Source organism: Tachypleus tridentatus, chromosome 1 (genome assembly GCF_004210375.1).
Source record: "Tachypleus tridentatus isolate NWPU-2018 chromosome 1, ASM421037v1, whole genome shotgun sequence".
Lineage (NCBI taxonomy): Eukaryota > Metazoa > Arthropoda > Merostomata > Xiphosura > Limulidae > Tachypleus > Tachypleus tridentatus.
This window is the reverse complement of record NC_134825.1, coordinates 97,453,014-97,468,700: the sequence shown is the minus strand read 5'-3', so window position 1 is coordinate 97,468,700 and position 15,687 is coordinate 97,453,014. Positions and strand designations below refer to the sequence as shown.

At 34.2% G+C, this 15,687-nt stretch overlaps 1 protein-coding gene across 7 annotated transcripts in view; it reads right to left on the bottom strand.

Moving 5' to 3' along the window:
* LOC143252639 (uncharacterized) overlaps positions 1-14,484 on the bottom strand; it is a 37,614-nt gene extending 23,130 nt beyond the window's left edge. For 3 of the 7 annotated variants that reach the window (XR_013029203.1, XM_076505206.1, XM_076505380.1), the window contains exon 1: positions 3,964-4,293. Coding sequence is in view for 1 of the 7 variants with exons in the window: in XM_076505380.1 (XP_076361495.1) it covers positions 3,964-4,030 (67 nt within the window). In the remaining 6 variants the exon portion in view is untranslated. Of the gene's footprint in view, positions 1-3,963; positions 4,294-14,408 lie in introns of those variants that run through there. The other 4 variants (XM_076505120.1, XM_076505467.1, XM_076505290.1 and 1 more) reach the window with 2 other exon arrangements.
* Positions 14,485-15,687: the final 1,203 nt, after the last annotated feature.

Sequence of the window (15,687 nt, the reverse complement as noted above, 5' to 3'; positions counted from 1 at the left end):
GCAAATATAAGTAGTCTGACCTCAATAGATGGTGATGATAGTGGTGATTTTGGTGCAAATATGCATGATACATATTAATATGACACAAGTTATCTCTGTTTGAAACTTTTGATGAAATGTGTCACAAGAAGGCAGAAACAAATTTACATAAAATATGTCAAATCTTTTGATGAAATTTGTCACTGGAAGGTACACACCAAGCTACATAAAATATGTTAAAATTTACCACTTATTACCGAGTTCTGTTTAAAATTTGTCATCATTTAGTCGCCACGAATGTAGTGATGTAGGATGATCATATTTTCACCTTTGTTTACATAACAAGGCAATGGGTAATGATCATAAAGATCTGGAATGCTCAGGAGTTCATAGCTTCTCATTGGCTCTACAATGTAAGCATGAAGATGCCTGTGGTAATCAACAGTTTGGTATCTTTGACAATACAAAAAAGGTTTTCCCCAAAGAACAAAGCAACAGATCACTGAAGAAAATTGAAGACTGTCGAATTCGTAGCTACTGACAACCATTGTCCCTGTGTTGTATACGAAACAGTTGACTGTACAACCTGATGCTTTAGTGACAAAATCGCCTTCCCAACAAATGCACTAACAAGGTTTCGCTCTACTCCGAGTGAATTCACAGGAAATCAGACCGGATTAGTCAGGTCAAAGGCATCTATTCCAAGAAATCCATTGCTTTCCAAATGTGAACAGAGTTTATACTGATGTCTCATTGCCATTGTTTTGGCTAGATTACTCCTGTTTTTAGTACGTCTTGCAACATCAACAAAAAACTATGCTTGGCCTCAAATCTCATGGTCTACACGTTCCTCAGTGGACCAAATCTGCGGATCATCTCTACGTAATGCAAAGTAAAATGTCCCTTTGGCTTGAGAGTTCTATTTGAAAATTCTTTTTCATAAAGAGAATGGAACTGTTGTATCACATCATTTAATAATTCAATGCTTGCATGTGACATTGATGGACACATTATCAATTCTACCATCTCCAGCACAGCCAACAGAACTTCCCATTTGTTGTTGCCTTCTGGCACTGCATCACCCACCAGTAATGGAAATAACCTTAAGAGACCCCAAACTTGCACAGCTTTTTGCTTAATGTGTACACACCCTCTTAAAATAACAAGCTCAGGCTTATTGATTTTATCAGTTCCTTTGTAGTGGAACTCCTTCACTCTGCCTGCAAGGTACTGAAGTCTGAAGTATCCAGACAAGACATACTGATCTATGAGTAAAACTAAAATTTCTGACACCAAGCAAGATTGAAAAACGTCATGTAATATATCAAGTGATAGAGCATTTGCCACATGAAATTGCTGCAGACCGTTCAGGGGCGATCTTTTTTAACTCTATATGTACTTGACAAAGTCGGTCCAGTTTCGACCATTGCAACTTGGTAGTTATAGGATGCAATAGATCTCTCTAGACATTTTGAAATATCAGTCAACGTTCTTAAATCATCCCGAGTTACCATGCAGAATCTACATGATTTGAGAGCAGAAAATGATTCAAGAAACCCTCCAATAGCATGACTTCCCAAATTATCTGCAACAACAACAAGAGATGCACCTCTGAATTTGAATGTTCCCTCTGGTTTGACAATGTCAATACCAATGTTTTCAAGAACAAATAGTTCTTCAATCAAAAGGTCTCATCACTGTATTTAGCCCATGTTTTTTTACATTTTGGCTCTTCACCAAGATTGCTAAGAATATACAATGAAGCTGAGATCTCAAAGCAGGTTAAATATTGCTTAACTGATAGTAAAAAGCAGGATATTTCAGCCTGGTTCACAGCTGTAAACTCATCAAAATAGAGAATGATTTGAAGAGCAAGGGGAGTTTCTTGCCAGAATGGATGATTTTTGAAATGTTCACCATCAACGACATCTCGAAGACAATCATCAGCTGACTGGCGAGGATAGACAACCTGGCTAAAAATATCATCATGTTTAAGCAAACACTTCAGAGTATCTAATAAAGAAACATACTGCATTGTGTCATGTTTCCCATCACCAGCAATTCCAAGGTCATACTCAACAGGTTTTACAAACGACAAATTATCTTCAATGTAAGACTGGAAATTACTGCAGTCAGTGAAATTTTCAATCATGGAGTGAAAGTCAAGACTTTCTTTTTTGCAAGTTTTCATCACTGCAACTATACTATTTCTAGGAACCCCCTTACTGATCAATGTTCTTTATATGGTTTGGAATAAATGTTCATCTTTGGCAGGCATAATAGAACAGGACAAATTAAAAAAATTACTTATAGTTTTTAAGTATTTTTTTCATTTTCACCCAGCTGCAGAATTGTTTTATCTGAGGTTCTTCGCTTCTCTGTGACAACTATCTCCTTATTACCATCAAATGCCTCATCACTGTTAGAGTTTTTATCCCTCTGTTCCATAAAATACTCGGCGCATTCACTACCAGCTTCATTATCATGCATACTGGTAGTAGCAAACCATCCATGCTTTTTATTTATATGTCTTTTCAAACATCTGATGCTTTTGAATGGTCTTTCACATCCATTAATCCCACATGGGACAACAAATCCAGGCTCATGCTCATGAACCAAAGAAAATTATGGAAGAAGCTTGCTAAAATGCCTAACCTTATAATTACATTTAATGCAAGGGAAAATATTGAAAACGTCTGACTGTTCTGCCATCTTTAACTCCAAAGTTTACCAAACTTCACAGTGTCACAGGTTTTTATTCTGGAACGTAAAATGCATCATTTATTTAACGAAATTTAATGATAAATGTCAACAATAACAACTAGCAAATGTCGGTCACCCGCGAACCGACGGTGTATCCTCGGACTTGCCCTCAATCTAACGAATAAAAACGTATTTCAAAATGCAAATTCTTGCCACAACCCGCCCGGGGGGTAGCCAAAAAACATTCATTGGCCAGACCTCAACCTAACTAACATATTCACCAAACTGGACAAAAATCCGAAAGAAATTGTGGACTGTAGAGTGAACATAAAAAAATCTCTGCAGACGCATACGCATGCTGATGTGTGATCCATAGTATCCCCCGATTTTCGTAAGGGTATACAATTTTTATTATTTTAACTACACAACTCGGTTGCTCATGACTCGATGCAATATCCCCCGGATCCTACATTTCTCTCTCCGGTATGGATGTGGTATGGAATATGGGAGGGACCCAAAGTCTGAGAAAGTTCCCTGGGAGCAAAGAAGGGAAAGGGGTTGGGGGAATATTTTGCAGGATCACAGGCCTTCTATTCATAGAGTACGGCCTGGCGCTGGCTCCTAACTCGCACTATTCGATTTCAAAGTATACAGTTTAAAAATTTAAATACATTTTGTACCTAAAGAGATTTTTAGATAGTTTGTAATATTAAATTAAAGAAACACACATTAAACACAATATATGTTTCACTTTTTTGCTGTTTCCAAATGATTTGATCTGCCGCCTCCATTTATAACTCCTTTGTTGGCTGTGTCAGTGAATCCCGCCATAATACATACGTCGAATAAAGTGTGTACGCTTTAGCATTTGTAGCTCTACTGATTTATTAAAAATAAGGATTTATTATTTACGTATTATCGTATGTCATCTTTCATTATCAAAGGTCTATAAAATAATAACAGACGAAGTCCCTTTTAATGAGTATACAACTTTCATCTGTGTAGTAGTATGTGCATTTGTGATGTCAAGACTGGGGAATGTTTTCGATTTCATACTTGCTTCAAAGCATTACCTAAATATAAATATTCCTACTCTACTACTACTAGACTACAGCAGTACAGCCCTACACAATGTAACCATCCTTGTTTACACGTGACAAGTTGTACAAAACATACGGATGGATTCACTTCAGATAATCTAGAAAGTTAAACATTCGTATTCTTATATTGTTTTATTGAAACACAGTATAGGAAAATAAAACGTAAACGATTAATATTTACCTGGATTTCGTATTTCCGTCATCTGCGCGGTTGCAGTTTCGGTTATTATAAATTCTATAAACGTCATATGTAATTCTCTAATGTGCGATAAAATATTGCTGTGTGTGATTTCTCCACCCCGCACCCCTTTGGGTTTATAGTGTCATCCCTACCTTTGGCTGCCGCTAAGTAGTGGACGGTGCCGTCTTCACTCCCCCCTGTGTATGTATTGTTGTATGTGAGCCCCTAAATCCCCATTCGACCACTTTGAGGAATGCTCAACTTCTCTCCACAAATAACACCTACAACCCTCCTTGCACAAGGAACTCCCGCCTTCAGATAAACTCGACGTTGTACACCCCTCTGGAAATGAGATAGTCTCGCTCGCCTAATATAGCTGCTTTCTATTTGTACTCGATTTGCGCTGCAGACCGCTAGACGAATCGGATGCATTTCCCGGACGTGTAGTGTCAGCGCGAATGTTAACCACGTGGGAAAAGCTTATTTCAGTCATGACTTAGATCGTTGTGGATTGTAATAATAAATATATTAATTATTTGATTTCATATTCGAATATTCCAACATACGCACACAACAGTATAAAAACACAACTGTCAAATAAAACAGTGAAGAAATAGTAGTGGTTGATAAATAAGATTTATTTAGGTAGGATTTATTTTGTGTGAAAAAAATTTATTCCCCTCTCAAAAAAAATATAAAAGTAAATAAATAAATACATAAGTTCTTGCAAAGTTTAGCCCTGGTCACGTTTCAATTGTTGCATTTATGAAACAAAATACATGTATACAGTTGTTTGTTTGAACTGCACCTTAATACTGTAAGAAACATCAAGAGTGTCAGTTCATGAGTTAATGCTGACTATGGTGTTGGTCTTCCTGACTACAAAGTAGTCCTTAAGACTAGCATAGTAGTGCTGCTATGAAATAGTCAAGATGACTTGGAAGTGGTAAAACAGACTGGGACATGGTCATTGTGACTGGGAAGTAGTCAAACTGACTAGTAATAGATCATCATTACTACTTAATAGTCAGTTACATATCCACGACTACAAAATGATAGTCATCTTGCTTATTGATACATTTTAGATAGTCAATTTGACAGTGACTACGATATCTCTAAAGCAGAAAATAGACGTGATTATGCCCTGGTAGTCGTAATGAACAACTATTATTTAGAGTGCAGTAGTGAATATCAGTTGAAAACACAGAGGAGTAGGATTTACCGACTTGTTGACAGTATAACGGTTACAATGAGAATTGTTGAAAGTATTATAAAATGTATCGTCAATTTACGATACAGTAAAATGTGTAAATATTTGAATGTTGATCAATTAACAGATGTTTCCTGGAGATTCTATTGGAATCTTGGCTATGAAAACACATGAGGATGGGATTTATCGGATTGTTTATATAGCACAGTAGTTCCAACAATAATTGTCTAAAGTACTTTATAAAAGTGAGAGAAATGATTTACTATACTAAATACATAGTTTCCCGTATTTTGTAAGGTAAAGTGATGTTTATGCTGCCATACATTACAAATGTATTTGTATGTTATTACTATTTACAAACAAATACTTAAATTTTCCTTAAATCAGAGAACAATAAATAAAAATTATACGGAAAACAATTCTCTCTGTTACTTACGGTGTTTCGCAATTCTGTTTTGCATTTGTAAGTCGTTCTTGCTAACCATCATAGTTAGCCTTGTCCAAATTCACATATGAATGTAGAAAAACAAAATTTTGTAGTGTTAACATATGCATTTTTGAATACCAAAAATTAGCCTGCTGTGTGCAAAAGATGTTGTTCAAATTAACAAAGAAACTTTTCATTATAACCAGAATTCCTCATCCTCTTAAGTTTCAAAGAATACCATGAAACTCTAAAAATATTAATTACTGGATCTTTATTAAAATTCTTTTATTTATTTGTTTTTCAACAGCGTGCGAATGGCATGAGGAGTTTTGAAGATAAAACTAACCAAGCATTCCCACATAATCAGTGATGACGAGAAAACCCACTTGTAGAGAATAATATATATGTAAAAAACGGCTGGTTTAGGTTGAGAAAATTTTTTTATGTAGAGGAGCGAACAACGTTTCTAAAGAAACAAACATAAAGAAACGCAAAATTAAAGAAGCCTTACTTATACAACAACTCAAGCCCAAAATAAACCAATACAAAGGAACACCTTTATACCTATATTAAAAATATATATATTCAAACATCTAAGCACGCCCTCTACATTCCTATACTCAGTTACACAACCCTCTTCAAACATGTGGTCAGCTATCGGTCAGTTACCTCTTTCTTTCTTTGTGAACCTGACGATGACCGAAGAAGATCGAAACGTTGTTCGCTCCTCTACATGAAAGATTTTCTCAACCCAAACCAGCCGTTTTTACATATTTATTCCCACATAATGTAAAATACGTGTAATTACTAAACTACAGTATGTAACTCTTGTGCAGGTATTATCAGATTCTGAAACTTTCTCTCTCTCTCTCTCTCTCTCTCTCTTGCTCTTCTGATTGTTTTCTTTTCTTGGGCAATCTTTGTTGTTCCGTTTTAGAGTCTTGGGGATTTTTTAGTTTGCTATAAGTCAACACCTGAAGTAAAACATTAGCCATTTTGACAATATACAGACAATAGTGATATTTGTAATTCGGTTACTTTACTAAGTAATTCAAATATCTTTTATCTTGTTTCGTTTAAGTGAAATAGACTTTCTTGTACAATGTTTCAATTGTTTATATTTCATGTATCCAGTAGCTTGATTCCCTTAGCAAAGACATTCTGCATTGATTGGATCTTAACCCGTTTAAAGTACATTCTATTAATTCTTCATATTCATTCATTAAGCATAGTCTCTGGTCAAATAACGCGCTGTACTTCATAATTGATGGTAGCTATTCATCAGCCATGTTCTGTGGTTATTTAACAGTAAGTCCAACCTCTGCTTTATTGACTGTTCGTTAGTCATGTTCTCTGGTTATTCAATTAATAAATGCAATCTATATATCTTCACTTTGTTGGCTGATCTTGAGTCACGTTCTCTGGTCATTTAACCTGCAGGCAGTGACAAAAGCAATCCTCTAAATAAATGCTATGAGGCTTTCTTTCAAATTATATTCTACTCATCATATATTAGCATAGGAAAGATGAAACATTTGAATTTTACATTCAAAAAGTGACCTATCTAGGTTCCTTTAAATGCTGTATTTGTAATGCAAAACAACTGTCTCAAAAATGAAGTGAACTCGTTTAAAAGGTTTTGATACAAGTTAGCATTCATTCAGTATCAGATTGACTGTGAAATTCTGTACTATATTTAATATTTTGCGTTGAAACGTTAATTATTTCAGCAGACACACTTGTGACAACATCCGTTAAATGTAGTCATTAACAAAAGAAACGTGTAGTGACAAAGTGTCAATTAGCTGATATATGTAGCCATTCATAAAAAAAATAGAATATCTAGACATTATTAGCTAGATCATAGATAAAGCCACCTACAAAACAAATGGATATTGAGACACTAAGTTAGTTGATAAATTTTGTCATTCACAACCTGGATATTTAGAAAGTGTGAGTTAACTGATGTGTCTAGGCGATTTAAAACAACAGATATTGAGAATCCAAAAGTTAGTTGGTAAATATAGCCATTTATAAAACAAACAAATACTGAGACAGTTAGTTGATAAATATAGTCATTCACACGTGGATTCTGGACTGAAACAGATCCGTGTATGTACCATATGCGTGTGGTGTTTCTTATAATCTATAAAGAATGGATAAATGTGGTTATAATGGTAGCTATATATTTTCCAATTCATGATTTGTAAAGAGTGCCAATTGTGCCATGAGCAGTCTTCTAGAGTTTAGTGAGAAAGGATGGTTTAAAACGTGATTAGTTTTTGTACAATGGGACGAATGAATTGCAGTTAAATACATGTAAAAAATTATGAAACTGGGAAAAATAACATAAACTGCCTTTTAAATTACAAATCTAATCACGTTTGATTGTATCAGCATTTACATCGGTGTTTATAATGAAAAGTAGGAATGAAATGGGAGATAAAATGCTTAATTTCTACTTACATATGTTGCAAGAAGAGATCGGCTAGCTTTCCATCCTAACTGTCCCTCGCAGGAACAGCGGTAAGTCTTCGGACTCACAGCGCTAAAATCAGGGGTTCGATTCCCCTTGGTGGACACAGCAGATAGCCTGATGTGGCTTTGTTATAAGAAACAAACACACACACACACACACTCTCTCTATCCTAACTCAACGCACGCGAGCTTAGGATCACCATACAACGTGGCCACATTACTCAATTTGCTGTCTCCTATCTTGTAAATAATTTTCTTTCCCGGAACTTGTTCGAAAGTTTCTATAACTTCCAAAGCACTATTGGGCTTTGCGAAGTTAAAAGCCTGAAAAACAGAACTATTCTCAATGTTTCGTAAATATTAAAAAAAAAAATCTCTCGCTCCTATAGTTTTGTTGATATGTAAAAAATAATTTCCTGAGATTGATGAAGTGATAATGAAAACTGTCATTGTCATTTAACGCGAGATTTAATGCATTTGCAAGTTTATTTTTACATCTACAAAACATTACACGTATATAATCTGCACAGGCGTATTCACAATAGGTGGGAATAATTTTCACATCCAACCACCCTAACCATGACCATCCACATGGCCTATGACCAAACGTGTCAAAATTCATAACCATGTTGTTAAAATTTAGTTTGATGATTTCAAAGTTGCAGGTGTTGCTTCAAACTGACTCATTCTGGGTGTGTTATGTTAAAGAACTTTCTGATGCGAAGCTCACGTACTTGTCAATTATAAAATCATGCAAGGTACAAAATTTTAGATTCTCACAGAAATGAGTGTCTCTTGTGTTGAAATTTTATCGATAAACAAAGAAACGCGTGAATCCAGACGGAGAAAATAAATTGCCTACTCCACTATTAATTATCCATTGCAAATTAGAGATAGTGAAGAAAGTTAAACAACTTTATTCATCCAACAGTGCAGAAAGGAAAAACTAATCCTTAATTTTGTAAAGATAAAACTATCTAAGAATGTTAATTAGTATACAAACATTATCAATAATTTACAGAAAAAAACTACTAAGAGCCATGTTGAACTCGAAATATAAAGAATTAAATTAAATTACTTTCAGAAACAAAACATGAATCTAGACCATTAACTGGACTGCTGCATTCAATCAGATACTTATGGACTCATACAATGCAACATCAATCCAAATGAATAGTAAGAACGACAAGGAAAAGAATATTTGTCACAAGAAAAATTAGATAAACTAAGGTGCCAAGAACAAGAAAGACGCCAACACAACCAATTATCAACAAACCTCGTAATTAACAGATCCGACCGACAAATAAGCAATGAAGAGACTAACCTACAGATGACTTAAAAAGGTCCAAACATTGTTTTATGCTTTATTAGCAAAAGTGTTAATACCCATAGCAGCCGTCCTGAGAAATGTAGTATTGTTAACACCATAACAAAGAAGTAAGTGAATAACGGGGCTTTTCAATTTCATATTATTTATTAGTGGAAACATTATTACATCTTGTGTAATTCCACTCTAAAAATTAAAAGCTAACAGTTGCAACTGTTCATTCTGTGCAGGTACACTGGATACATTATTTAACAGTAACCACAACCTGTCACCATTTCTTATAAACTTCTTCATAGTTTCCAAATTATAAAAATTCTGTGGGACAAACATTTTTATGTGTTTTTAATTCAACTGCAAGAACAGATAGTATCATAAAAGTACATGGCTAAAAGTTAGTTGTACTTAAAAATCTAAAAATGTATATCTGTACTTTTATATTCTGACATGTTTTAGCTTTACAATGTAATCTAAGGTGTGGATAACTTAGGTATAGTCTGGTTTCATTTTGTTCTTAATATATATGTAACTCTGCTCATCTTTTGATCAGCTTTGTCAGTTTGTATAAGAAACATAAAATCTATTATATATGTCACTGACAGTTTATTACTACTTTGATTTGCAAGACAGACAAACAAACAAAGAAGTTAAACAAAATGTCTACGATGCATTCACAACCGTATACATAACATTTTCCCCAGAGTTTAAAATATGCATTTCTAACATTCCCACACGTCGAAAAAATTTCCTGTTTCTATAACATCTGTTTAAAATAACAGGTAGGCAAGCTTTGATTTATAAGTACGAAGAACAGTTTTATTGATATTGTAATATATCACGTGTTTTGCCCTGTTTAGAAGTAAAAGACCAATGTTTTGTACCAGCATTTAATATCTTTCACCATGAGTAAATCTTCATTGTACTTACAAATCTTTGTTTGCCTACCAATTGTTATATTAACGTAATATGCTTCCTTACTTAAGTATTTACTTTAAATTTGCCATGACTATAGATTACCTGGAAAAAATGAAGCTTAAAATTACTTAGTCGTATAATCAATCGTTAGATAATTTTAACAACAAATACAATATTTTCTCAGACTCATTTCATAATAGGTAAACTTTATACCGATATAATAATAATTGTAGTAGCATACATTGTTGACAAATTCATGGTATCCCCTGGGATACCTTAAAAAGGTATCACTTTTGTTATATCTAATTATTAAGACTTTTGGTTAGCAACTTTAAATTTCATTTTTTTGTGTTTCTAGATCTAATCCGTAAATGCACGACATATACATGTTAAACCTAATTTCTTATTTCCACGCATATAGTCTGTAATAGCTTAAAATGACAGCCATTTTTTAAATTCTAAATGGATGCTTTGAACATTAAAAAGATAAACTGGCAACGATTATATCCTGAATTGGTATGACATTTAGATTTTTACAGAAAAATATCAAACCTAGAATTTGATACATTAGCTGAAAGACTATTTATAAAATTTTATTTGATATGAAAACGACTTGTCTTCCAATTAAAGTTGTATTGTAATTTTTCAAAATTCATTTATAATAAAGTAATTCTGGGTGGAATCAGTTTAGTCCTTCCCGAATGTGATTTAACCTATAGTGAATATTTATTCTATGATATGAATTAGATAATGATTAGCCACAATGTTTTCAGTTTTATGCACCACTATTCTCAGAAATTGACTAAGAGAGAGATTACTGATTTTCTCCGAATTTTAATGCATTTCATACGTAATACAAGTTTGTTTATTGAAAACAACTGGACAGTAACACCACCAAACTAATGTTCTCATTAAGAAAAACGTAATTACAGAGTACAGGTAGGAAATATACCTGTGGTGGACACAGCATAGATAGCCCATTGTGCTTATTTTCATACAAACATACAGATAGCTGCATTATTAAATTATGCTTTGTGGAAAGTCTTATAAAAAGATGTTATGTAATATCATATGATAAAGTTTATAATTTTATTCCATATAGCAGAAATTGGATGATTTAAATAAGCGTTTTTTATGAAAGTGCATTTTTTAAAAATATTTTACTTTATAGTCACAAAATGTGCTCCGTCGGTAACATTTAAAATGTCTAGGACGAAACTTTTCGAAGCCAAAACATTGCTTAAAACATCCCACAGTTATGTTTGTTTGAGAAATCAAAAACTTTTATCTCTCTGCTTGATTAAACATTTAATCTATATAACAACCACCTTCCTATATTAAACCTTTATTACTGTTTGGTTTGAGAAGGTAAAATAAATCACAGTTACGAAGAAAGAATTTATTATTTAAAACGTTAAAAAGGCGTTCAAGTATGATAAGATAATGTCTATAACACATGCACTTAACATTACACAGATATGATATAGCAAATGAAGAGATATTTTAATAGCCATAGAAGTCTGACTTGAAGTATAATAAGGGCAGATAACTTACGTTTGCAGTACACTCCTACTGATGGAGACTGTCACTTCACTTTCAGATCAAGACGGTAAAAAATATCAATTTTCAGCAAACAAAATCATTTTAACAGTTTTTAGTCAAGCAGAATTTATTTATAGCTTTGGACAGACCAGTTTAAAATACAATGAAGTGTAATAATCAGAGAAGAGCATCAGTCAAGGGAAGAATAGGTCTATGTACAACCAAATTCAAGATCAATATCTAGGTCATAATGAACTGTTAGTTACTTACGGATATGGAAACTTATTATTGAGGATTACTCATATAAGCTAACCATAAATATTAGAACAATCTGGAAAAAAAGTGTTCACATAGAAATTAAAGTGAATAAGTATCGCATTAAGATATCACGGTTTCCTCAAATAAATTGTACCAATTACAACTAGGTTTAAAGTTCTGTTGCATCAAGTTCCTCATTCTAATAGCAATTGTATAATTGTTGCAACAGATTTACTGTTGTATATTTATTTTATTACCAACATCTGTTTCAGTGTAGTTTTATTTTTTGCCCATATTATTGGCACAAGTCCCGCCTGTTCTCGAAATTTGTAGATTTTTGAGTGTAAGAATCAACAATATTTGTTTAAGAAAAGGCGCTAGAACATTGTTGAAAGTTCTATGATCTTGCTTGATTTATATAAAATGCAACAGAGAGAGACAGAAAATTGTTATTAATCAGCTACAGTGAGTAGGCTACAGGCGTAGAAAGGTATAACTGGGATTAACGCTTATTAATTGTAAAACTACAGACGAGAACCAGAAACGTTTACAAATTGTTTTTAGAATTTCGCGCAAAGCTACTCAAGAATTATTTGCGCTAGCCATCCCTAATTTAGCAGTGTAAGACTAGGAAGAAGACAGCTAATCATCACCACCAACGACCAACTCTTGGGCTACTCTTTTATCAACAAATAGTGGGATTGACCGAAACATTATAACGCCCCCACGGCTGAAAGGGCGAGCATGTTTAGTGCGACGTTTACAGATTTCAAACATTACAAACCGTTCAGCTTCAGTAAATTAAATATCTTCATCGCCGGATAAAGTCAACTTACAACCGGTTCAAGGTCATCCAAGATAGCTAGCTTAAGCGACGTGTAACAATATCAACTTTAAATTAATTTGCTCGACATGGACGTGGATCATCGATAAAATATTCAGTTTCAGACCAGATATAAGAATTGGTATTGTCTGCAAATTCGTAAAACTGTTGTATAAAAACCATTACTTGTAATAACTATTAGCAATAACCGTCATTACAAATTGTATTTCTTTTTTGGTATATTGTGTGTTAAAAAAGAAATTATTTTTAACACACAATATACCAAAAAAGAAACAATTATTAAAACATAAATAAAGTCCTGAAAATAGAAGGAAGTCGTTACCAAAAATAAGAATGTTTGGATCAAAGTAAACGTTTACTGGAACCCTGGTTTATGTCCAATTCTAAATATTACTTTATGAATAGCAGTTAAATACAATTAATTTGGATATAGTTCCCCAGGATCAAATAAGGAAGTACCTTTCGTAAAATTAAAAGGTAAAAGCTATGTTATAAAACAAATATTTTGTTCTATTTCTATAAGTATAATTCTACATACATAGTCACTATATTTCTTTATGAGAATAAAAAGTTACGTTTCAATCAGTAGAAATCCTGAAGCATGTTACACATTAGATGTTCACAGGCATGTTTCTGTCATCTACATTATGTAGACACCTACAGATACTACTAATTGTTCTTTAAAGCTCTTTACGCAGTATTTTCATAAATCGACACCGAAAGTGAAGCATATGCAGGTGGTTGTTATTTTATTTCATATAGTTTCTCGTATGATGCTAACCCTTCTTAAATATCTAATAAATTTAACTCTAAATCATGAACGGGCAAAACAATTAACATCCATCTTGTCAAATTTTGCTTTGATATCTGCATCTAACTAGCACTATACCTAGATCTGAAATAGAGGGATAGTGTAATCAATGGTGAATTCTAACAGTAAGGAGTATAGGATGACATTTACTAATCCAATTTAGTTCATTTCTGTAGGAACTAGGCTACGGTGTTAACAACGTTTCATACCAACAAGGTGGTTTGGGAGATATGTAACGGCGGATGTCTGTTTTCACAAACACACACGTGTATGAGAATTGTGTTATAAATGGGAAATCGCATCTTCTGATTGATTACATTATACCCAATCATTTTTAAGCCATTCACGAAACACATTAACACGAAACAAAATATGCTGTATATGTACAAACTACAACGTGGGATTATAAAATGTATCCTAGGTTTTAGAGGTGACTAGAGAAATAGGACTCAAATTGCGGTGGGGATAAATCGTCTATCGTCAGCAAAATGTGGGGGCTCAAGCCCACAACGTTTCATACTTATATCACCCTTCACTGCCTGCAGACAGTAATGCGTATTTGACTGCTCTCCCAAGTTAAAATAATAAGAAAAAGACAAACAATAAAACAAAGAAAAAATTAAAATAAGGTATTACCATTTGTGGGAACGTAAGATAAAACTTACGTCTTGAAGTTAGCATTACTGCCCCCTATATGATAGAGACACTAATTAATACGACATAAGTAAAGTTATAGTTTACTGTGACTGTCATGCTTTTATATGCTGCTTAAGGTGTACATGTGCATAAAGTAGTGCCAAGTTCTTAGATGACATTATTTGTAACTAAAAATAATTTTAGTAGAATTCTCTGATTTTACTTTCTTTCTATTTATTTAATACATTTTTGTATTTATTACATAATAATTTAATAATGTTATCCAAAATTCCTTTATTAAATCCATTAACTATTAATTTTCGTATCAGTATATCAATATTATTAATAATATATTGTAATTTATTACACATTTCACAATATCTAAATATCTGCGAAGTTATAATGTTTGTAATAAATGGGTATAGCACATTACTATGTAAGGAGGGTGAACCATAAAATGGAAAATCAAAATATTTTCTTTTATCAAAAACATTTATATTGATATCCTTGGCCAGATCCAAAGGAGGGTGGCACAGCGCGTTGGTGTGTCACCAATCGACTTTAAAGACGCTACCATGAGACGAACTCTTATGGCAGGAGACCAGGTCAAGACCATCATCGCTGCACAACAGCCAGAGAGGACCGTTACTTCGTACTACCGCTCTGCGAAACAAGTTAGCTACATCTCGGTCACTGCGAAATGCCCTTCAGCATTCCACTGGAATCCGTGTGTTGACCCAAACAATTTGCAATCGTCTGCACGAAGGACGCCTTAGGGCCAGACGGCCTGCAAGGTGAATTATTCTGACAGCGCAACACCGTGCAGCCAGGTTGGAGTTTGCTCGGCAGCATCTGGACTGCGAACTTCGTCAATGGGCCACCGTGCTGTGGACAAACGAGAGCAGGTTCACTGTGTCTCGTGATAATGCACGTGCGAGAGTGTGGAGACGCCGAGGAGAGCGACTTTCCGCCTGTAACATTGTGCAAGTAGACGACCCTTATAGAGAAGGTTCTGTAATGGTCTGGGCAGGCATATGCTTGGGTGGCCGCACGGACTTACTCATACTCGGCAGGAGTGCTCTGAATACACGACGATATAGATACAAAATTCTGGAACCCATTTTGAGGCCTTTTGTCGGTGCTATCGGCGATGGGTTTATTCTCAAGCAGATTAACGCGTGAGCCAACGTCGCCAGACTGTGTATGGACTTCCTTGTTTCACTGTGTCGGTATTTGGGTATTGATGTTGTTAAATACCCAGGAGGGTCAGGTACATTTG